This window comes from Phyllostomus hastatus, unplaced genomic scaffold, assembly GCF_019186645.2.
Source record: "Phyllostomus hastatus isolate PE091 unplaced genomic scaffold, TTU_PhHast_1.1 phas_scaffold_216, whole genome shotgun sequence".
In the NCBI taxonomy this organism is placed as follows: domain Eukaryota; kingdom Metazoa; phylum Chordata; class Mammalia; order Chiroptera; family Phyllostomidae; genus Phyllostomus; species Phyllostomus hastatus.
In genome coordinates this window covers 5,334,991-5,359,134 of record NW_025334018.1, presented here as the reverse complement: position 1 = coordinate 5,359,134, position 24,144 = coordinate 5,334,991, and the positions used below count along the sequence as shown (strand labels likewise).

Below are 24,144 nucleotides of genomic sequence, written 5' to 3'. Positions count from 1 at the left end.
AGTGGAGGGGGGCAAAGCCGGAAAAATCAGGAAAGCTGTAATAGCATCATCAATAAAATATAATTTTTTTAAAAGAAGAAACGGGAGCTCTGTGTATCTTGAACTCTCTCTTTGTGACTTCTACCCAGGGTCTTCCCCTCTGCCATCTAGAAATAAAAGACACTGCTGTCACCCTCCCTTCTCTGATGTAGGAAAAAACATATGTTTTGGAGCCAGACAAAATGGGTTCAAATCCTAGTTCTGACAGGCTTTGTGATCTTGGGTAAGAATCTTCCTCTTGCAGACTCTACCCCTCCTCTGCAAAGCAAGGATAACACCTGCATGGTTGTTATAAGGAGGAAATGAGAATCTACACATCATGTCCAGAGCAGTACCAGACACAAATGTGTCCCTCCCTCTATCCCCTTCAAATGAAAAAGCTGACTTAACCCTCCATATTCAGGAACGTAGTCCTTGAAAGTAAAAAACCTTCAGGGGACTTCCTAATGGCATAGTTCTAAAAATAACCTGAGTGGAAACTAAGGGCGCCTGTGGCTTTGGTGAGGCAACAGAGGTAAAGCTTCACTGGGGAGACAAGGTTTTTTTTTCTTTTTCTTTTTAAGATTTTAATTATTTATTTTTAGAGAGGGAAGGGAGGAGAGAGAGAGAGAGAGAGAGAGAGAGAGAGAGAGAGAAACATCAATGTGCGGTTGCTGGGGGTCATGGCTGGCAACCCAGGCATGTACCCTAACTGGGAATAGAACCTGTGACACTTTGGTTCGCAGCCCATGCTCAATCCACTGAGCTACTCCAGCCAGGGCTGGAGACAAGGTTTTCAAGATACTCGGGTCAGGTAGTATTTCTCAGCTTTAAGTGGGCAATCCCTACATTCCTGGACTTGCACAAAGCATGAAGAGAAGAAACATTTAAAGTTTTATATGTTTCTAAAAGAAAAGTGAGTTTTATATGTTTCTAAAAGAAAACTCAAATTTCTAAAAGAAAAGTGAGTTTTTGTTTTCAAACAGATTTGCATAAGAGTATAGCTAAATTTAAAACACAAAATTATCCTGTCCATTCTCCTTTCATATTAAATTTTGAGTAGTTAAATAGGGACCCTAAATTAACTTCCTTGATTCACATACCACTCAGATGATGGCCCACATTAGGCCAGAAAAAAGGAAAGGTACAGCATGGGACATTTTGTGAATATTCAATATTTAACAAGGCAGGTAAATACAGAAATAGGACACATGAAAGGAGAGACTCAGGACTTCACAGAGCAGAACATTTGGGTGAGTATGTTGAGGTCCACTATGGAGAGCTCTGCTCTCCCGAACAACCTGCCAATGGTCAAACCAGGTGTGATATTGAAATAAGGACTTGAGAGGAACCTTGGGAGCCAACTCTCTCAAAACCCTAGAGTAGTGATTCTGAAGCAACTTAAATTTCAGAATCACCAGGGTGCTTCTGTACAAATCTTTACAAAAACTTCTAGATCCTGCTCTGGCTGGTATGACTCAGTGGATTGAGTGTCTGCCTTCAAACCAAAGGGTTGAGGGCCAGGTCCCCAGTAAGGAGTGTGTGAGAGGCAACCACACAAAGATGTCTCTCTCCCTCTCTTTCTCCATCCCTTCCCTTCTCTAAAAATTTAAAACAAACACATAAACAAAAACCCTAGATCCTACCCACAGGGATTCTGACTTAGTTAATGTGAGATGGGTACAGACATCTGCATTGTGAGCAGCTTTACAAGTGATTCCCATAAAATTGATCTGAGACCACACTTTAAGAAATACCAACTTTCACATTTACTGCCTTGTGTGAAATCACTAAAAATTATGTTGAAACACGAACAGAAAATTTTTTTTAATTTTGTTTTATTTTTAGAGAAGGGGAAGGGAGGAAGAAAGAGGTAGAGAAACATCAGCGTATGAAAGGAACAGATCAGTTGCCTCTCCCATGCCCCCAACTGGGCACATGGCCCGCAACCTAGGCATGTCGCCCTGACCAGGAATTGAACTGGCAACCTTTAGGTTCACAGCTGGAGCTCAGTCCACTGAGCCACACCAGCCAGGGCCAGAAATTTCTTATTTGTCAGTTTAACAGTTGTGAAATCAGGCTACTCCAACATAAGAAAAACTTAAGTTCCAAATGGGTGCTGTTTGTGTGAGTAAAAAAAAAAGAAATGCAAAATCTCTCTTGTATGTTTCATTCTCAATCATCTAAATTTGACACTTGATCTAACTCTGAAACAAAAACATTTGATCATACTAGATCTTACAAATTATGGCAAAGATATGAGCTGCCCTCTGTATTTGGAGAATAAGGACACTTAGACAGAACTTACTTATCTACCAAGAACTCTGAAGTATTTTCTTAAGATTCTACTTGATAGCTGGCAACCTGAACAGTCCATTTTATAGAACAAAAACTGGAACTCAGAAGTTTGTTGGATTGTTGGAGTCCTCTAATGGCTTGACCTAATCTTAGACGTATCTAGCACACTAAGTTGCTGTAGAGAATGGTATCAAGACCTACAGGCTCTGGAAGGACCATTTCAGTTGCAAGTTTCAATGTACTGACCATGACAATTGACTAAGCTAATGTCTTTGAACACTAATACTTGAATACATGAAATTATACTTGAATAAAATTCAAACTCTGGTGAGATTTCTTTTTAAAAATCAGATTTTAAAATTATGGGGCTAGTACATACTTGTATATTGGCAGTAGGGTTTCAAGAAAATAAAATTCCATAAATATTTAAGCATATTTTATACTCAATTCCAGTGACCCATGGGAAAACACATCAATGTGCCAAATGCAATCAAGTTCTTAACTGGGTGATTCCAAGATACAAACTTGAATTTGAAAATGATTTTGTAATAGATTACCATGCTTGTTAAATTCAGATTTTTCTATTTTGCTACAGAACAACCTACTCCTTTATCTAGCACCTAGCGTGGTGCCTGGCACACATTTGGTGCTCAACATATATTTTTGGTTAAATGCATAAATAGAAGATAGTGTGTTTAGAGTAATACTACATGTGTAAAAAAACCAATTATGTATTTTATACTGGTATTGTATTATCAGAGGCCATTATGAAATTACTTTGACTCTGTTGGCTTTGGAAAAGGCAAAGAACTACTGCACAGGTTGATAACCTTTAATATTAGGCCCTTTTCACCAAAAAGATGCAGATGTGTTGGTTGGAATCATGCATTAATACATAAAAGACAAGGCCATTATCTTACAAAACAACAAGTTGAGTTAAAAAACCTGTCTCCCACATATTAAAATTCCTTTAAACAAAATTTTGCAAATTAACAGACTTAATTCTATTTAAAATATTTTTTGTTGCCTACTTCAGCCTATTGGTATGTAGAACATTTGGCAATGGTTCCCTGATCTTTGGCAGTTTACCTTTTCATCATATAAGTGATAAATAACTATCCCAGCAGACATGAGATTATGGGCTAAATTTCATTGCTGATTTGTATATTCTCATTCCAACTCAATTAACTTAAATGGATGAACATTCCCTCATAAAAAGTGCACAGAAGGTACAAAGAAATTCAAGTGATCCATAAGAATCATTACCAACACAATTACTGCCTTGTGTGAAATCATAAAAAATTATAATTGGAAAAATTTCAACTCCATGTGAATTTGCCAAGAAAGAAATTTTTCAATTCTATGAGTGAAAGTTTTGCAAGCATTCATTACAAATTTTATTTTTGATAATTTCCATCCTTGTATTTATAGCCGATACAAATTGAAAACTAATTTAAAAACATTTAAGGAATATTCTAGGCACCCTCTCCAAAAGAACTTTCCATGAAAATGAAAATGTTCTATATCTGAGCTATCCAATAGAGTAGCTACTAGCTACCCAACACTTGAAATGTGTGTGACTAATGCATCTGATGGATTGAATTTTAAATTTTATTTAATTTAAATACACTTAAAATTAAATTTAAATAGCCACATAAGGCTAGTAACTATCAAACTGAACAGTATAGCTCTAGGATTTCATACTAACTAAAAGCACTACTGAGCATAAATGTTTAAGCAACTGCACAGGTTGAAGTTGTAAAAAAACAAATGATTTTACAACCGCTGAATCACAACTAAAATAATTTCTGAGGTACAAAACGTACTATCAATTCTTATAGAATCTTATCTTTTTCATATTAAATGCTTTATACATCCTTTGTTTAGAACTTTTTCTATCAAAAAGAATTCCATTTGGTTATTATTAGTAATAAAGTTATAATCTATATATAGCAAAATAAGCTTTTTGTGTGTTAAAAAAAAAGAACACAATGGACTTTATATCAAGGTCTATTTCTCCCTCCTTTAAAAAAATTTTTTTTTTCAATCCTCACCCAAGGATATGTTTATTGATTTTTAGAGAGAGAAAGGAAGGGGGGAGAGAAAGAGAGAGAAAGAAAAAGAAACATCCATGTGAGAGAGAAACATCAATTTGTTCCCTTTGGTATGCATCCCCACTGGGGATGGAACCTGCAACCTTTTGGTGCACAGGACAATGCTCCAACTAACAGCCACCTGGCCTTTTTTAATTAGTTAAGCCACAGACCAGGTTGCAACATCTTTAAAAAATGACAAGAACAACAGATTTAAGAGGTAAGAAAGGACATTTTATAAGGAGATTATAAGGACATAAACCTACCATGACCATTTTCCTTTGCTCGTACAGCTTCTGTAATTGGTAGGACTTTTCCTCTGCTTTGATGTAACCTTTTTTCACATCATCAACAGCCTGTCACCAAAACAAAGGCAGGGAAGAAAGCAATGTAAAAATCATCATCAAGTACATTCTTAATAAAAAGAGACACAGATTCATTTTCAGAATAACTCTTACCCAGATGGACCACCATCATCACCAGTGCACTCTGCCACATGGGTATATTTATTGGAATAAGCAGCATCTAAGCATGTACTCAACAATTGTTCTAGGCATGTGAGCAATCTGGCTTCTCATGGTAAGAGATTTAAATTTTGGTTAATTTATACATGTGAAACAATTAGAGAACACTAAAAGATAGCATATTATACTGGATTACAGGCAACAATGAAGTATCAAAAATGTGTGGTATAGATAATAAGATATATGCAGTCAGAACATGAGAGCTTATTGCTAATTATAGTTATCAAGGAAGGCTTGGTTGGACTCCAAAGGATAAGTTAAATAGAAGAAACTACTAGCTGAAGTCAGTTAGGTGCATTCATGAGACAGATGTGCTTGATGTGAATAAAGGGTTTATATTAAGGGACAGTGGAAGATAATGCTGGAGGGGCAGGTTAACAGATTAGAAGGATCCTAAAAGCAGGTACAGGATTTAGACTTAAGGACAGTGGAGAGCTAAAACAGCCATAAAGAAAAGTTTTTTTGAAAGACTGATTTACATATGAGTGTCAATGAATTAAGCTAAGGAGAGAGTAAGAGAGGCATAGGAGAGACTGACGATGTTGTCCTACTTTAAGCATAAAGTGAAACAAGACCTTAAACTAGGGGGGCAGCAATTAGAAGAGAAGTGATACATCTGAGACCATGAACACACACACACACACTCCCCAACAGGACTTGAAACAGGCATGAAGGTATCTAGATATGATATAATATGCTAATTCTAAACAACTGCTGATTCGGCTAAATAAAATATGCATCCCTTTCCCAAGTTCACTCCACCCCAAGAAAACATTTAAAATCAATGGAAGGAAAATTATCACTGGGAGAAAAAAGAACACACAGAATCATTTGTCCCGGGCATTCAGAATCTAACCTCAATGAGTTACTGCAAAGACAACTAACTCTATGCTGGCACCAGGCAGGGGCCCACTTGAACTCTTATAAGAAGACTGCCAGCTTCCTTAAGGTGGAAATTATTCCCCACTCTTTCTAAGGGAAAAAAGCTATATAACAGAATGAGTTCAGGATTGAAGTTGAAAGACTAGTTCAACTTCTAGGTCTGTCACTTACCAATATACACTTGAGTAAGTCACTTAAACCCTCTTTGTAAAACATGAATAATACTCATCTCATGGGTAGACAAAATGAGATAATGGATGTTAAGTAAAATACAGGTAAATAGTTACTATTATTGCTATTACCATCATTTAGCTGTTAATTTCTGAGAACTACACATGGATATTAACATGCTGCCTGGGACTGCCTAATGGAAAGATTATGCCCATTTCTCCCCAATCCTAGCCATACGAATGAGGGCTTACTTGGGCGCAGAGGAGTACAGTCACTCGGTGGGGCAGCTGCTCAGTAAGAACAGCCTGACAACGTCCTAAAGAACCTGAACCCTGTTTTTGTTTTTGTTTTTGTTTTTGTTTTTATCACCAAAAGACTTGACTACTCCAGTTCAAATTAAACCAATCATTGAAAAGCTGGACAGAAGTAAAAAGGGGAAACAAACAAATAAATACAGGTCTATCTGTTTTGTTTCCCATGTAACAAATTGTTCGTTAAGGGGAATGGCTCTCTTGATGACCAAATAAAAATGCTGCATTTGTTTTGTCCTTGCCCCAATACCTAGAACTGTGTGTGACTTGGAATAGCTCTTAAATATTTGAATATTTCCCCAGGGCAGCAGTGGGTCTGAGTGAACATCTACCCCTGCAACTCTGAGTAAACTATTTTCACATGGGGCAGTAAAAACATTCTTTCTTCTCTTCTCTCAATTTCTAATCAAGATTATATTGCTTGACTAATCCTGAGTAAAAGAAAAATATCATCATACTAGAGTCCTTTTTTTCTAATTTAAATTGTTTTTACTGAAGTGGAAGATGTACATAACTTTTTAAAAATTTTTATTTATTAACCTGACTGGGAATCGAACCAGCAACTCTTTGCTTTGCAGAACTGCACTCAATCCACCAAGCTACACCAGCCAGGGCCAGATGTACATAATTTTTAAAAATAATAATTATTACTAAAAGGCTCCTAATAAAAACAGCAACCTCCAATACCACAGACTCATTCCACAGAAGCAACTACTCTTAAGCACTTTACCAGTTGCTTATATGTTCCTTCCATAATTCTAAATGTCATGCTTACATGACTAATTCCAAACTTACAAATTTTAGGCAATATTGACTTGCTTTCTTATACCAAACACTCCCACTTCCTCTTCCTCCAACCTCTCAATAAAAATTACATCAATATTCAGTATTTATTACTGTAATCAATACATTATTGTAAGCACATAAACACTGTTCACAACTAAGTCATGTACTGTACTATGACTTCCCTCCTTATACATATATTTTTCTCTGATGCTAACTGCCTGTTTTTGTGTGTAACTTTCCATGTGAGTCTCTGACGCTTACATAGTAGCCAAACACCAAACTCCTCTCTGCAGACACTCATTTTGTAAAAACTGTTGACAGTTCTCAGCTGCTGTCTCCTTTCCTGTTCTGTCTTTGTAGGTTTATGCCTATGAAATTCTATTACTATTAATTTAGCAAGCCTTCAAGAAGGAGCAGCCTATATATGTATTCACTCTGCCAGGTTTAGCCAGAATTTAAAATACTTCCTACTATGAATTTCAACCTTATGAATTCTTTAAGGTAAAGGCTCATTATCATCATTATTATCTAATAATTTCATCAACTCTAGGGTACACATTTTTTCATATTTTATCTTTTCTAAAATCAATGGTACGTCAGTTTAACTGGTACCTCTTTTCTCTTTCTTAATAGCACATAAAATAATAGTGCATCTTACTATCAATGGCATCTTGGAACTGATGAAATACATTGGCAAATTACCCACCATCAAAATATGATACAAAAAATAACTAAAATTAAGTGAAGAGAAAATTTTAATGTTATTTTCCAAATGGCACAACTGTTTACCCAATCAAGCAAAAAAATCACTTGAACCTCCTGCCCTGTTGGGAATGTACAGCAGTGCAGCTGCATATGGAAAACAGCACGGCAGTTCCTCAAAGATTATAAATAGAATTACATGACAGCAATCCCAATTCTGGGTATATTCAAAGCAGGATTTGAAGAGATATTGACGCACACCATGTTCATAATAGCATCATTCATAATAGCCAAGAGGTAGGGGAGAAGCCAATGTCCAGCCACAGATGACTAGGTAAACAAAATGAGACAGACACATATAATGAAATATTATTATTTTGCTTTTAAAAAGGAATGAAATCCAGTCTTTTGTTGTAACATGATGAGCCTTGAGGAGATTCTGCTAAGTAAAATAAGCCAGTCACAAGAAGATAAATACTGTATGATTCCACTTACATGATCAGAAAACAGATCTCAGCAAAGCTATGCTGAGAATATACCCTATGCAGAGCCTGTACTCGAACCAGATATTCTGACTCCCATTCCAACAACACAGGACTCTGCTACACATTCATCAGTTACAGAGTCATAACAATATAAACACTGAGTACTGATCTAACAAATACCATAATTTGCCTGTATTAGGAAGATGGGAGAGACAAAAAAGATATGGTATTAGAGAGAAGGGGGATGAAATGGAGCTAGAGCCCCATCTTTCAGTGGGAAATGCAGAGATACTGCCTGAATCTGAAAAATCAAATAGGAGCAAGATAGTCAAGTTATAGCAGACATGGAGGTAAATATAAAACAAAACAAAAACAAAACAAAAAACAAAGCTAAAAGAGATGAAAAGCAATTGTCTTTGTTGAGAGATGAAGCTAAGTGGGAGCAAAGATCATTTTTCATAATAACCTGTGTAGAACTATTTGATGCCTTAAACTCTATACATTTACATTTTGATAAAAAAATATTTGACATGGTATACAGCCACAATGCTCATTTTCTGTTGTCACAATAAATAAATAAATAAATAAATAAATAAATATCATTAGGATCTCTTCACTTCTTAAACTTATTTATCTGCTGCAAAATGAGATTTTACAAATTTAGCTAAGATCCAAGAGGCAAAGCAGGTTACCCAAGGACTCACAGTAAATTGGCAAATTACCCACTCCGTATAACAGGAAAAAAAAATCAGGCCTTTCCAGGATAAATTCACCCACCTGATGAAAGAAGTAGGTAACAGCAAGGTCATTGTCATTTAAGAGGATTTCTTCTTCTGTTGTAAAAAGCCACTTTCGAATGGTCAGGCAGGTGCCTGGCACAGCTGATGTGTAATTCTGGACGTAGAGTTTATGAGGAAATTCATTAGGTGCCAGCTTACGTACTAAAGAGAAGATAAAACAAAGAAAGCTAGAGTGAAAAGATATACAAGGAATTTCCCTAGTATAAACTGCAGATAAAGTATAAACAGGCAGGTGAAGAATGACAGATTATCATTAACCAGAATATCAGTTTAGATCCATCACGGAGCTCTGCCTTAGGATCAAAACCACCATTTGTCTAGTCAAATCTATCCCTTCTAACTATGACTGTGGCCAGCCATCCTCAAACTGACTGAACTCTATCACCTGAATGACATGCCATTCAGGTTCATGCTGACACTGCAGAGAGCACCTACTACAAAGTTAATTAAAATATCTGATGCATTACCTGTTAAATTACAGTGATGTCCACTGAACATCTTTTTTAAAAAAATTCTCACCCAAGGACATGTTTATAGATTTTTCTTTTTAGAGAGAAGGGAAAAGCGGGGCAGGGGAGCAACAGACAGACAGACATCGACATAAGAGAGAAACATTAATTGGTTGCTTCCCATAGACTGGGGATTGAACCCACAACCTTTTGGTGTACCGGACAACACTCCCAGCAACTGAACCACCCAGCTAGGGCTCCACTGAATATTTTTAAAGCAAGCATCTCCTCTTGCTCAGCTAGAGGTGCATTCAGAGTCTCTCATGTGGCAATTCTCAATGAACTGCTTTTATTGGTAAGAGTTGAAAAGCTCTCCCCACCCCACTCCCCAACTCTAAGACATTCATCAAAGTGAAAAGTATCTTCTGAATAAAAGTACTTCTCTCTAACAATGCAGAATAAAACACAGCCACTTTTAATTTCTATATTGCTTTTCTTTGGAAAGGCTCAGTTTTCTTCTCTTCATGTTCACTGGCTTTAACACTACAAAAGACAGATTTAATTTCCTATTTTATTTATTAACTAAAGCTTAGAAAAGGATAAGATTAGAATCCGTGTCATGGTTCCCTAGCAATCCTTTGTAACATTTTTCTCCGCCTAGTTAGACTGCAGAGTTCGGAAGACAGAGAATAGGAACATGGCTCCTTCGGGGGGAATCAAGTTGATCTACATTGACCTGGGACAGCAAGACAACCCAAGTAGACCAAGCCTCTTCCCTTTTTGGGGATGTCATTTCTGACCTTAGTCCTGTGTGTGTGTGTGTTGGGAACCACCGCCTGAATTCAGAAGCTATTCGCCCCCATGGCTAAGGCTGAGTAAAGAGGCCTTAGCGACATAAGCCACTAAGGAAAGAAAAACTTATCCCCTCTCTCATATTCCCCTGCTTGGCCCCTGGAGGATGGCCGGATAGTCAATGACAGGTAAGATTCCTCAAGGGAGGCACAACCTAAGACAGGCACAGTCTTGAAGGGGCCATCAGGGAAGGACGTAGGGGACTTTAGAGAAGGGGTGACGACACTTTGTTATAGCCTGAGTCCTCATGCTATCTGTAAGAGGTCTCTTAATCTCCTGGCTGCCTTACTTCCCTGACTTAAGCCTAAAACAATGCCAGAGGCGGGTGTGGCCCTGTGCTGGAACAGGCAGTTCCCAGGGTGATCAGGCTTAAGAAAGAATGCATAAAATCCTGTGAAACCTGCTTTGCTAAGAATGCCCTCAATTTAAATGTTAAGGATCCAAGCATAAAATGAGTTTGTTTCCCAAAGTTTTATAGCCCTTTGGTGTCATTCTAATTGACCCTGACCCAGAATAAGTCCTTATAGTTCTTTGAATGTTATCTATTCCTTGATCATTACTGCCTGACAATGACTGATGCGCCTTATGTATATGCTCTGTATTCCTATGCAAACTAAACCCAATAAAAGGCCACTGAGAGAGAGGCTCAAGGGCTTTCCCCTCTGAGAGACTGGTCGCCTTTTCTCCCCAAGCAGATCATGTCTTGGCAGACTTATTCTCATCTGTGGCGGCCAGGGGAGCTTTGTGGGACAGAGCCTCCCACATGTACGTACATACGTATATGATGTAGAAAAGACCCATAAATGGTAGGAAATAAACACTGCAGGAAATCTGTCATTCAGAGCAAGCACTCAGACTTCCTCCCCTTTGTGGTCTCAATGCAACCAGTGTGGCCAAAAATGCCTAGCGTGTATAAAATAATATACAAGACAAGCTTCCTGTCATGATGCAATAAAATTTCCTAGGAAGAGGACATCTGTTTACAAAGAACTTAAAGATATGCATTCAAACAATGGCTTTCAAGAAATTTATCTCTAACTCCTGAAAACAGAAAGCCATTCTTAAAAACTTACAAAAAGCATAAAGTATACTATTGTAAAACAAATTGTTGCTAAATAGAACATCCCCTCTTTTAAAGGCTGTTTTCACTGGAATATATTAATTTTGAACCTCTGATTTAAAAGAACCTCATGAAAGTATCTGCTTCAGCACAGGTACAAGTAACTTATACTTGCAAAAGAGGAAAAAGGATCAACAGTGACCAGACAACCAGACTTGGACTGAATGGGATTTGCCTGGTCTACCTGTTGTAGACTGTACTAATGAGAATCCCCCTGGTCTGCAAGCTCTTCTTCTCTAAGCAAATATTAATAGTTTCAGTCTGACAGCTTCTGGGAGCTTCAGTCTGACAGTATTAGAATAAAATACTCCCAACAAAACTTAATATTAGCCACTGGCACTTACCAAAGGAATGATTGATCACTTCAAATAAGGCAAAGTAATTCACTGTCGTACTGTCCATGCCCACCTTTGCTGCAATAGCCTGAAGTGTAAACAGGATAGATTAGTTAAAAAACGACAAACAAAAAAAACTAAGTCAGACAATGCTGTGGGAAAAAACTGATGTATGCACAGGAAAGGGAAAGAGAGGGTTTTGCCATTTTGGTTTCACATAAACTAAACTTATGGTCCATAGCTATTCTTCTTTGCATGTCTGTATACATGCACACATACATACATATGTATAAAATTAAGTGGAAAAAAAAGCAAACCCCGTATTTGATCCAAACAACTATGATCTCTAAGTATGGGTCTTTCCCCTCCAATGCAAGCAGATAATAGTCCCTCCTTAAATATCAGCATTCCTCTCTGAAATATAACTTCAGCCCACAAGGGTCTTTTTTAACAGTACTTACAAAAGTGCTAGATAAGAACAGGTCTTAAGAAAAAAATAAATTCTTAAATATCCAGTGTTGAACATTCAGCCTACATTTAATACAGGCTGTTAACGTGTACAAGATCTGTATCTCTGGTTCTTGAGCTTAAAATACTGTATCAACTTTGTTCACACTTCACAAATTATTCTACTGATTAATCACTAAGTGGAAAACCAGATATTATATATCTCCTGGTGAGAAGCAATATGAAGTATACAGTACCAATTATCAAAATAGCTGAACTCAAAATGAATCAAACCTCCAGAGAAAAATTCCGTTTAAAAAAAATATAAGGAGGCAGTCCTGGACAGGTGGCTCAGTTGGTTGGAACATCATCCCGTACACCAAAAGGTTTTGGGTTTGAATGCCGGTCAGGGCGCATACTGAGGTTGAGGGTTCAATCCCCTGTCAGGGCGCATAAGGGAAACAACCAATCGATGTATGTTTTTTTCTCTCTCCCCCCACCTTCCTCTCTTTCTAAAATCAGTAAACATATCCTCAGATGGGGATTAAAAAGAATTTTTTAAATGATAAGGAAACAGAAAGACACACTAAATGACACAAGTAGGTAGAAGAAACAAACAGATAAAATTTAGAATGTGGGACATTCCACAGGACACAGACCCAATTTCTGCAATATAACAATGATATGGAAAAAAAAGTTGGGGAAGGGAAAAGAGACTGCTCTATTCTAAAACAAACATAAAAACCAAGTATGATATAAAGACCTTATTTAGATCCAGATTGTAATCAGCCAACAATAAAAATTTATTTTTTGATAATTGGGAAAATTTGACTGTCAATTTATTATTAGTTAATACCAAGGAAGTATTATTAATTTTGTAGGTTTGACAATGGCTTTGTGGTTATGTAAGAAGAATGTCTGTATTTTTTAGAGATGTATACCGAAATACACACAGGTCCAATAACATGAAATTTGCTTTAAAATATTTAAATAAAGGGAGAAAAAGAATATATCATACAAATGCGGAAAAATCTTCATGACTATTAAGTGAATGATGAACAGATAGAGGTTTATTGTTCTGTTCAGTTTTCATGTATGTTAAAAAGTATTTTACAATTAAAAGTGGTGCGGGGGTTAATCAGAATCACTACCACTGAGGAATTCTGGTCAAGATGAAGGTGTAGGTAGAAACCCCCTTTGTTTCCTTGCACAACCAAAAGGAGGATAACCACCAATCCAAAATCAATAAATAACCAGAAGTGCCAGAAAATCAAACTGCATGGAACTCCAACAACCAAGGAATCAAAGAAAAAGTCAACCAGAACAAACAGACCAGTAGGAACCCACGGTGAGGCAGGTAGGGCCGGATCAGAAAAACCGCGGCAAGATGGCAGACCATGAGCGTGGGGCTGGCTGAAGGCAAAACTGAGACTAAGGGTTGACTGTGGACTATGATGGTTGCCACGGTGGGAGAAACTCCCAGTCTCACACGAGACTTCATTGGAAAGTGGGCAAGAGATGAGCAGGCGAGCTGCACTGTTCCCCCTCTAGCCCCTCCCACACAGGCAGCACCGCAGTGCATCAAAGAGGGTTGCCCTGCTCTGGTGAGTAACTAAGGCCCTGTCTCCTTACAACTTAACAGGTGCACCAGGACAAAGAAATATGACCCAAATTAAAGAACAAAGCAAAACTTCAGATACAGAGCTAAATGATGAGGGGATAGCCAACCTATTTGATAGAGAATTTAAAGCCCTGGTAATCAAAATGCTCACAGAACTGATTGAGCTTGGTCGAAAAATGAAGAAACAAATGAAAGATACCCAAAATGAAATAAAGCAAAATATTCAGAGAACCAACAGTGACAGGAAGGAAACCAGGACTCAAAGCAAGAATTTTGAACAGAAGGGAAAAATAAACATCCAAATGGAACAGAATGAAGAAACAAGAATTCAAAAAAGTGAAGAGAGTCTTACAAACCTCTGGGACAACCTGAAACGTTCCAATATCTGAATTATAGAGGTGCCAGAAGGAGAACAACAGCAAGAAATTGAAAACTTATTTGAAAACATAATGAAGGAGAACTTTCCCAATCTGATAAAGGAAAGAGACTTCCAGGAAGTCCGGGAAGCTCAGAGAGTCCCAGAGAAGTTGGACCCAAGGAGGAACACACCAAGGCACATCATAATTACATTACACAAGATTAAAGATAAGGAGAGAATCTTAAAAGCAGCAAGAGAAAAGGAGATGGCTACCTATAAGGAGTTCCCATAAGGCTATCAGCTGATTTCTCAAAAGAAACCTTGCAGGCAAGAAGGGGCTGGGAAGAAGTATCTGAAGTCATGAAAGGCAAGGACCTACATCCAAGAATACTGTATCAAGCAAAGCTTTCATTTAGGATGGAAGGGGAGATAAAGTGCTTTCTAGATAAGGTCAAGTTAAAGGAGTTTATCTTCACCAAGCCATTATTATATGAAATGTTAAAGGGAGTCAATTAAGAAAAAGATAAAAAATCTAAACAATAAAATAACAACAAACTCACAACTATCAACAAATGAACCTAAAAGAAAACCAACAAAAAATAAAACAAAAACTAAGCAAACATTTAGAACAGGAACAGAATCAGAGAAATGGAAACCACATAGAGGGGTTTCAGTGGTGAGGAGGAAGGTACAGGGAAGAAGAAGCATAATTAGTAGGCATAAAATAGACAGGGAGAGATAAAAAATGGTATAGGAAACAGAGAACTCAAAGAACTTATATTTACATCCCATGGACATGAACTAAGTGGGGGGAATGTTGGGGAGCAGGGCGGAGGGCAGATAAAGGGGAAAAATTGGGAAAACTAATAGCATAATCAATAAAAAATACTTCAAAAAAAAGAAAAGAACCACTACCACCTAGGATATATATTGTATCTTCTTTAAAGGAGGACAAAGTAATTTTACATTAACAATAATAACATCAACAATAGTAGTTAACATTTAATAAACTTCTGTGCCAGATACTCCAAGCACTTTTTATGTATAACTCATTTAATCTATCCTCCTTAGCTTTGAACCATGCAATGTAGAGTCTACTTGTTCAAGTTTACCTTACCTGATATACTTGGTCTGTAGTACTGTTCTTTTTAACCCTGACTGTAACTGTTGTTCCATCTGGTAAAGCTACTCTGAGCTCTACGTCAGACACACCATTGTAGTTCTAGGGAGAAAAGACACAGAGAAAGATTTATGACTCAGTATTCTTCATTCTCCTAGTAACAGACTAGCTAAACAACAACCTAAAGATGGGATAGAAAGAAAGTGAATTCTAATGAAAATGGGAGAAAAGATACCTTATAAGTTAATACATTTACAAGTCATTAAGCTGACTTTAGGGTACAACAGAAGTTAATCTTTTGAACAAGGAGGAAAGAAATATATCAAAGTCAAAATGTTCACATTTTAAAAGGGGAAATGTGTGAAACAGTCTAGATCAAACACAGATGAGATTTTTGGCCTATTTTCAAACATTAAGAACTCACAAATAAGAAAAGACAAGTGAAAAGACTAGTTTCAACCAATATCCACTGAGTTCATGTTATGGTTAGGCATGTTAGATTGGCTCAGGTGGTATCCTAGATTCCTTTCTGATTCCTGAGATAATCATGACACCTTTGAAAGGAAAATGGATGATACTTACGAATAAGAGTTAGTCTGATGCCCAATTTTTTCTAGCAAAGAGTAAACAATTTTTATCCTCCTCAATTCAAAAGAAATCCTTTTTCATTGCTTTTGATGATTAGCACATTCCTTTAACAGATTTTTTGACTTTGTAATTTTTATTAGAGACGAACAGTTATTTAAGAACAGGTCCATCAACATTTACCATTAAAAAATACTATTCTTTTCCTAAAACCACACTAAGCATTATTTTGTTAAGGCCCTTGTCTACAATCAAGTTATAATCTAGTTGTGAGAAGTCATATTCATACAAAATAATCTGTGGATAACACACTAGTATAGAAGCATCACATATTCATTTTTCTATCTGGTAATATTTATTAGTTTATTAAGCACCTACAATACCCCTGACATTGTGATAAGGCACTGGGAATATAAAGATGATCAAGACTTAGCTCTTGTTCTGGAGATCTCATGCACAGCATGCTGACCACAGTTAATGATACTATACTGTATACTGAAAAAAGGGTAGATCTTAAGTGTTACTGTACAGAAGGAAGGAAGAAAGGAAAGAAGGAAAAGGAAAGGAAGGAAAGAAGGAAGGAAAAGGAAAGGAAAAGGAGGGGTAACCACACGATAAATATGTTAATTAGCTTGATTGTGGTGATCACCATAATGTACACATATATCAAAATATTAAGTTGTACACCTCAAATATATACAATTCCTAACTGTCAATTATACCTCAATAAAGTTAAAAAATTATTTAGCTCTTACCTACAGGTAGCTCAAACTAAAACTATAAAGTAATAATCTGGTAATATGTATAAACATCAGAGAATGAGATAGCAGCAAGGTGATAACCAAATGGTACTGACTGCAAAAGTTCTTGGTGGAATGAAATATCAATGACTTTAATAACAGGGAAGGCTTCAAAGAGAAGGTGGACAAAGCACTAGGTCTTGAGGGATAAGCAAGACATATAAAAAAGGAAGTTGAAAAAAGACATTTGCTATAATTGATATCTTTAATTTATTCTCCACCAGAATGAGCCAAGAGGTCACTGTAGGGGTAGTCACTTACCTCGTCTGATTCCGACAGGAATTCTTGCATGATGTCACTCTCACCAATGACTCGTATTGAGCATACTATACAAAACAAAAATAGAATCTGGCATGAAGCTCTAAAAACAAGTATATAATGTCAAGTACATATCAAAGTTTAAGAGTAAATCATTAGTACCAGGCAATGCTGAGGTAGTATGTCATACCTAACATATGATATTTTAAGACATGACAAATATTCCTATAAATATAAACTAAAATGGAGGAATAACAGAATGTATAAAATATATAGCTTGCAGAAAATATTAAATATAGCCAAAGGAAGTCACCCAAAAAAGGAGGAATAAAAATTCAGTAAAACTTTGTCGTCTTGTGCAAACTATTAACAAGCCATACAACAGAGCATGGGTAAGGTCAATTAGAAATAAACCAAACACAAAACTGAAATACAAGAGGAAAAATATCTACTTGGCCTAGAAACAGGCTAGCCAGACCATAAACATTTTTTTATCAAAGTAATAAGAGTTTATTGTAGACTATCTGCAAAATACAGCAAAACATTAACAAGGAAAAAATTAATTTGGTCATACTCAAATAACTACTACTATTCTGCATCTTTCCAGATTTCATTCCAGATTTGTGTATTTTTTAAATTATATTTTTTAATTATGCTATTACAGTTGTCCCATTTTTTTCTCCCTTTGCTCCCCCTTCCACCCTGTACTCCCTACTACCTCAGGCAATCCTCACTATTGTTCATGTCCATGGGTCATACATATAAGTTCTCTGGGTCCTCCATTTCCTACACTGTACTTTACATCCCCATGGTTCTTCTGTAACTACCTATTTGTACTTCTTAATCCCCTCACCTCTTCTACCCATTCTCCCACACCCCTCCCATCCAGCAACCATCAAAATGCTCTCTTTATCCATGATTCTGTCTCTGTTCTTGTTTGTTTATTTTTTTAGATTCAATTATTGAGAGATATGTATTTACTGCCACTTTATTGTTCATAGTTTTGATCTTTTTCTTACATAAGTCCCTTTAACATTTCATATAATAATGGTTTGGTGATGATGAACTCCCTTAGTTTTTCCTTCTCTGGGAAGTTCTTTATCTGCCCTTCCATTCTAAATGGTAGCTCTGCTGGGTAGAACAATCTTGGCTGTAGGTCCCCGCTTTTCATGACTTGGAATATTTCCTGCCAATCCCTTCTAGCCTGCGAAGTTTCTTTTCAGAAATCAGCTGACAGTCTTATGGGAACTCCCCTGTAGGTAACTAACTGCTTTTCTCTTGCTGCTTTAAGATTCTCTCTTTATCTTTAATCTCTGGCATTTTAATTATGATGTGTCTTAGAGTGGGCCTGTTTGCATCCATCTTGTTTGGGAATCTCTGTGCTTACTGGACTTAACATGTCTGTTTCCTTTACCAAGTTAGGGAATTTTTCTTTCATTATTTTTTCAAATAGAGTTCCAATTTCTTGCTCTTTCTTTTTGCCTTCTGGTACCCCTATGATACAAATGTTGGAATGCTTGAAGTTGTCCCAGAGGCTGCTTACACTATCCTCATTTATTTTGGATTCTTTTTCCTTCTTGTTGTTTTGATTGGTTGTTTTTGCCTATGTTCCAAATCATTGATTTGATTCCCAGCTTCATCCATTCTATTCTTGTTTCTCTGTATATTGTATTTTATTTCAATTAGTGTATCTTTGTTCCGGATTGGAATTTTTTATGCTGTTGAGGTCCTCACTAAGTTCCTTGAGCATCCTTATAACCACTGTTTTGAACTCTGCAATTAATAGAATCTGATGGATTGCTCATTTCCATTTTGTTTAGTTCTTTTTCTGGAGTTCTGATCTGTTCTTTCATTTGTGCCATGTTTGTTTGTCTCCTCATTGTGGCTGCCTTTCTGTGTTTGTTTCTGAGTATTAGGTAGAGCTGCTATGACTCCCTGCTTTGGTAGTGTGGCCTAATGTAGTAGGTGTCCTGTAGGATGCAGTAGCACAGCTTCTCCTATCACCTAAGGTGCATCCTCAAGGTGTGCACTTTTGTGTGGGCTTGAGTACACCCTCCTCTCATAGTTGAGCCTTGACTGCTATTGGCAGGTCAATGGGAGGGATCTACTCAGGCCAGTCAGCTGTGAGTGAGGATTGGCTGTGACCACTAAACACCAACCTCTGCTGTCTGTGAAAGATCAGCTGTACAGGAGTACGGTGGTGGTGCTCCAATGTGATCTGTAGCTGTCTACTGGATGGGCAGGATCTGGAGTTACCCGCGTGGTGTAGGCCAAGCTCAGCCCCCACTCATGTTCTCCCCAGGGCCACCCTGCATGAGCTATAAAGCAATCTGAGATGGCTGCTACTTGTCCTGAGCTGGATATTTCCAGGTGAGGCTGAGCTGTGCATCTAGGCTGGCTGCTCTTAATAACAGGCCTGGGGCCACTTAGCAAGAGGTATAGGGCCTGGGGGTTTACTGACTCCGGATGTTGCTTGTTTGACAAGATAGCAAATTGTGAAACATGAGCCAAGACCAACCATTCATATGGAAAAGTCATGGTTAACTGTTTAGGCCCATAAATTGGGTGAGATGGAGTATCAGGGAATCTCTAGGGTTGGGCAAACAATGTTAGCCAGGTTGATGGAGTCTCAGATATGGCACCCAACTGCTGGCTCTGTGGCTCTGTGGGGGAAGGACTCAGAAAAGGGACAGTGGCCTCTGACCACCTTTCTGTCTGGGCCAAAGCTGTCCCCCAGCTTCTCCTTGAGGCCAGACACTTCAGTTCCTCCCTGTATGCTGCTGGTGCCTCTCATGCTGCTACTCTGGTGCTGTAGCTCAGAGGAGTGAGTATGAGTAAGTCTATGTATGGGTACTTTAAGGGGAACTTCTTGGGACTCCAGAACTTTCTTCTACCAATTCCCTCCGCGCTATTTTTTTGCAGCCAGAAGTTGTGGAGACTTTTTTTCCTGGAGCTGGAACTCTGGACTGGGGGGCCTGGTGTGGGTTGCAACTCCTTGCTCCTGGGATACCATCCCAAATTTTTATCCACGTGGATGTGGAACCAGCCCATTCTGCCTCCCCGCCCCTCCTACCAGTCTGAATGGATGTGGTTTCCTTAATTTCGTAGCTGTCTGACTTCCATTCAACTCGATTTCTGATGGTTCTGGGTGGTGGTGGTTTTACATTTTAGTTGTAATTTTGATTACAACTATGTCGTTTTGGGAGGAGGTGAGCCATGTTTACCTATGCCTCTATCTTGACCGGATGCACCGAACTATAAACATTTAATGCCACTTGAGGGTAAATGGGTAGGTAATTTAAGTATTAAGCGGAGCAGATTTCCTCACCTCATCAATCTGAACTGCAAAACAACAACAACAAAAAGAAAGGAGGGAAGGAACAAGGAAAGCAGGCAAACAGGTAGTTAATTGTTTAAATCTAAGAAAGTTAATTTCCTGATACTCTCATGAGGATGACAAATTACACTGATGATTTTACATCATTTTATTTTAAAAATATATAACATTTCTTATTTCCCAAGGGCTATGTTTAGAATTCATTCCAGGTTAGAAAAAAGCTAAAAACAAATGGGGAAGTCTCACTATTTCTATGGGAGAAGTAATTTTTCTTCAGGGATAAAAATCTCTACCAAAGTTAAAAAAAATTCAACTAGGTCAATTAGTTCTTACATAAGGACACAGAATTATTATATACCACATAAGACCATCATTCTATTAAATTAGTATTTTAAAGAAAAGCCAACTGCACAGATAGCAAAGCATGTTAACTCGATAATGTAGTGGGACAAGGTCTCTTCTCTGAGCTACAAAATGAACTATCTTATTTAAAAGATTCTGTTATTTCACCCAACTGTCTAGATAAACAAATGTTTCAGCATCCATATCCACAGATTCCTTATGTATTGTTTGGAAGTCCTGAAATAACATGTAAGTTCAAATACTTCTACCTATAACCTGCATAGAACAAGGAGACTTTAGATTACCTACAACTCAATAAACCAATCTATGGAAACATGCAAAAGGAATAAGGAATTTTCAAGTAGGATATGACGGTGAATCACTTATTTCCCAAATCAGTTCAGCATGTTGATGAGTCAGTCTGTAATAATGTGTTTGCTGGAAAATAATATAACCCTATAAATAAAGGTCCTTAATAGATCAAAAACTAATGATCATTTTTCTATAGTTGTTATGTGTCAGTGAGTCAAGACAATAGGCTATTAATCACTGTACTAGACATTTCAGTCCTGGCTTCAAAGCTCAGATCACTCAACACCTATGGTCAGAAATCTGACTTACTTTCACTACTGCATTTCAGGAAACTTTGCTATGCAGTTTAAGAGTTGCAACATAAACCTAGACCCTATGTCTACTCAAGACAATACAATAGGCCGGTTTACCTTTTTCTAGATATTCTTCCAACCCTCGCCGCCGGGCATCTAATTGCTGTTCTGATAAAGAGAATGGCCACTTCCCTGGAAGTCGGGGAAATGTAAAGTTGGCAAACTCTCTCTTCAGGTTCTGGTGTAGGATGGCAAACTCCCGGTACCGCTTAGAACACAGCTGCCTCCCTGCCATGTAAACATTGTATACCTGGTGAGGGCAAAGAACAAAAAAACGCCTATTTACTACAAATTAAATCACAAAATCATCAAAAGTCAGATTCAGATTGATATTTGTGAGGTATATGCTGCTATACCCCTAATAGAGAATATGTTCAAGGTTACTGTAAAATTAAGACTTATTTTTAATAGACATGCCAGCAATTACACAAAAGAGGGCTACTCCCTTAAAAGAGACCACAATCTTATTTTTGCTATTAAAATTACCTCCAACATACAGTTTTAAATATCTTCAAAGGCAATTATCAGCTTTTAAAGGTAGATTTTATTTTCAGAAAGCTAAAAGTCATTCAAAGCCAATGTGGTGAATATAGGGAATGAACAAGCACACAAATTTGGAGAGATATAAAAAGCTAGGGTTAATTTTAAAGCAATGTCATTGATATTTGTGTGTAGTCCAAACTTCCAAAGAAAATATCTGCAGATGATATAAGCAATAGTGGTTTTTGTTATCAGATGGATTTTTGTAAAAACTCCTTTCCTGAAGTTAGGTCACCCTAGTTTTGCTCTTCTCCCTTCCATCAATAAAACAGGGTTAACAAGAAATTAAAGAATAAATGTACTAGAAGAACCTCCTCATAACAATAAAGTTACCATTGTCATGAAGAGATAGGTAAAAATGCTTATCTATTGTTGACAGGGGCATGCCAAGCTTCTAGAACAGGACCTGGCACATAGTAAGCACTCAGCAAATATCTGATGAAGAAATGAGTATGTGCATGTGCAACTGAGTATGTGGCCTTATAAAGAAAAGAGGTGGAATGCATAACTGAAAAACATCAAATAATCCAAGTTACTTTGTATTCTCAGAACATATCAAATAATGCAGAGATGGGTTTAGCAAAAATCATTCAGAGTTTTAAATGTATTCAAAAACAGGTCATCTATTTATATAATCAAGAGTTAATCACTGAGAACATATATACCAAAGCCTTTGCTTCAAGTTCAAGAACTTTATATGCTTCTGTGACTTAGGAGGTATGAATTAAATGCAAAAATAAAATAATTTACTCATTCAAATCTCCTCTCTCACAACTCTCCTCCTCTAATTCCTCCCCCAATTAAAAGCAAAGCCTTAGACTATCAAACAGGCTCCAGAGATGTGTATGATCCTGATCAATGAGTTTTCTTCCTATGATTATCATGAAAATTTGTAACTCATTGTAATGGATGACACATATCACCAAATATTGACATCACTGCTCTCTCCTAAAGGCAGGTAATCTCAAAAAGTCTCATTAAGTCAATCTGATCTTGTATACTTAGTTCTCAAACTAAACTTTCCAAATTTCTCAATAACATCACCATTCCTTTGCTTAAAAAGCAAGTCCACAACCCTACTGGTGTTATAAAATCAGCCTGAGTGCCTCACACAAGGAAGGGAGGTAGGTAAGACTAGCTGATGAAACTACTGGTTCAAAGATACTCTCCAATGTCTTTTTCCAACATAAAGTACAGTAGGTCTTTGATAATGCACAGGGTGCATTTCCTCAATGGTAATCACTTGAGTAATCTCAAGTCCAGTAAAACAGTTCATAATAGAAAGAACTCTACAACGTGAGAGGCCTTTGTGACAATTTCAATAAGAAGCTCTAAAAATTGATTCAACTTACAGTTTCTTCATAAGGTGAAAAGAGTAACATCAAAGAGCCTCTTATCCCACCCCCCATTTAAATTTGAAGTCAAAGGAAACAAATATAAATAGGATGCCTGCTTGAAAGTTCAGTAATACTTTAGTGCAGGTAGAAATGGCTTCCACAAGACTCAAACCATTTTTTAATTAACTGTACTTAGCAAATGAGAAACATACAAAAGGAGATCATAACAGAGACTGCTTTGTTCTTCATTTGTCCTTAAAATTAACCAAAATCTATTAGTATTCATATCCTTGGTTTGGACATGCTCATTTGGAAAAAAAGGAAAAGGAAAAAAAAAAACTGATTCACTCAGTCCCCGCTGAGGTCCTCTGCCTAAAAATCATGAATATACATGGTCCATGAGAAATACAGTCTCATTATAAATGAGAATGTCTATCAAAAATACATTCTCTGAACTTGAAGGGGAACATAATCAAATAGGAACTAAAGATATACACAGGCAGGCAGTGGTTCTGGAATATTTCCATCTTAATTTAAATCCTCAGACTGGTTTGTTTATACATGGAATTAGATAAATTTAGTCTAGCTTACAAAAGTACATTGAATTTAAGGATCACTGGCCATTCTCTTCTCTAAATGACCATATCCTATAAAACTTCAAGTTGGAATGTTCAGACTGCGAAGCCAGCTGTTTGAGGGTAGCAAGTTTCAGCTGCTTTGACATACTCTTTGCTTAGTTAAACCCCAATAAGAGAAATGGGATTAATTACGGGTAAGTATAAAACTTACCTGATCAGTGATCTAAATTTTGCCTCTGTATTCTGCAAGTCAAATTTGCAAAATTCATCTTTGAAATAACTTCAAAATTTCTCAATATGTAAATGTTAAAAACCCATTCCATGACATTT

The 24,144-nt window shown here is 37.2% G+C and overlaps 1 protein-coding gene across 1 annotated transcript in view; it reads right to left on the bottom strand.

Annotated features, from left to right (window-relative positions):
• Window positions 1-24,144, bottom strand: part of SNX27 (sorting nexin 27) — an 85,188-nt gene that overhangs the window by 11,676 nt on the left and 49,368 nt on the right. Inside the window, exons 3-8 of the mRNA XM_045816647.1 lie at window positions 21,417-21,609; window positions 17,019-17,083; window positions 15,370-15,474; window positions 11,836-11,914; window positions 9,048-9,211; window positions 4,676-4,765 (exon numbers count right to left, since the gene is read on the bottom strand). Coding sequence (XP_045672603.1) covers window positions 4,676-4,765; window positions 9,048-9,211; window positions 11,836-11,914; window positions 15,370-15,474; window positions 17,019-17,083; window positions 21,417-21,609 — 696 coding nt within the window. The remainder of the gene's footprint in view (window positions 1-4,675; window positions 4,766-9,047; window positions 9,212-11,835; window positions 11,915-15,369; window positions 15,475-17,018; window positions 17,084-21,416; window positions 21,610-24,144) is intronic.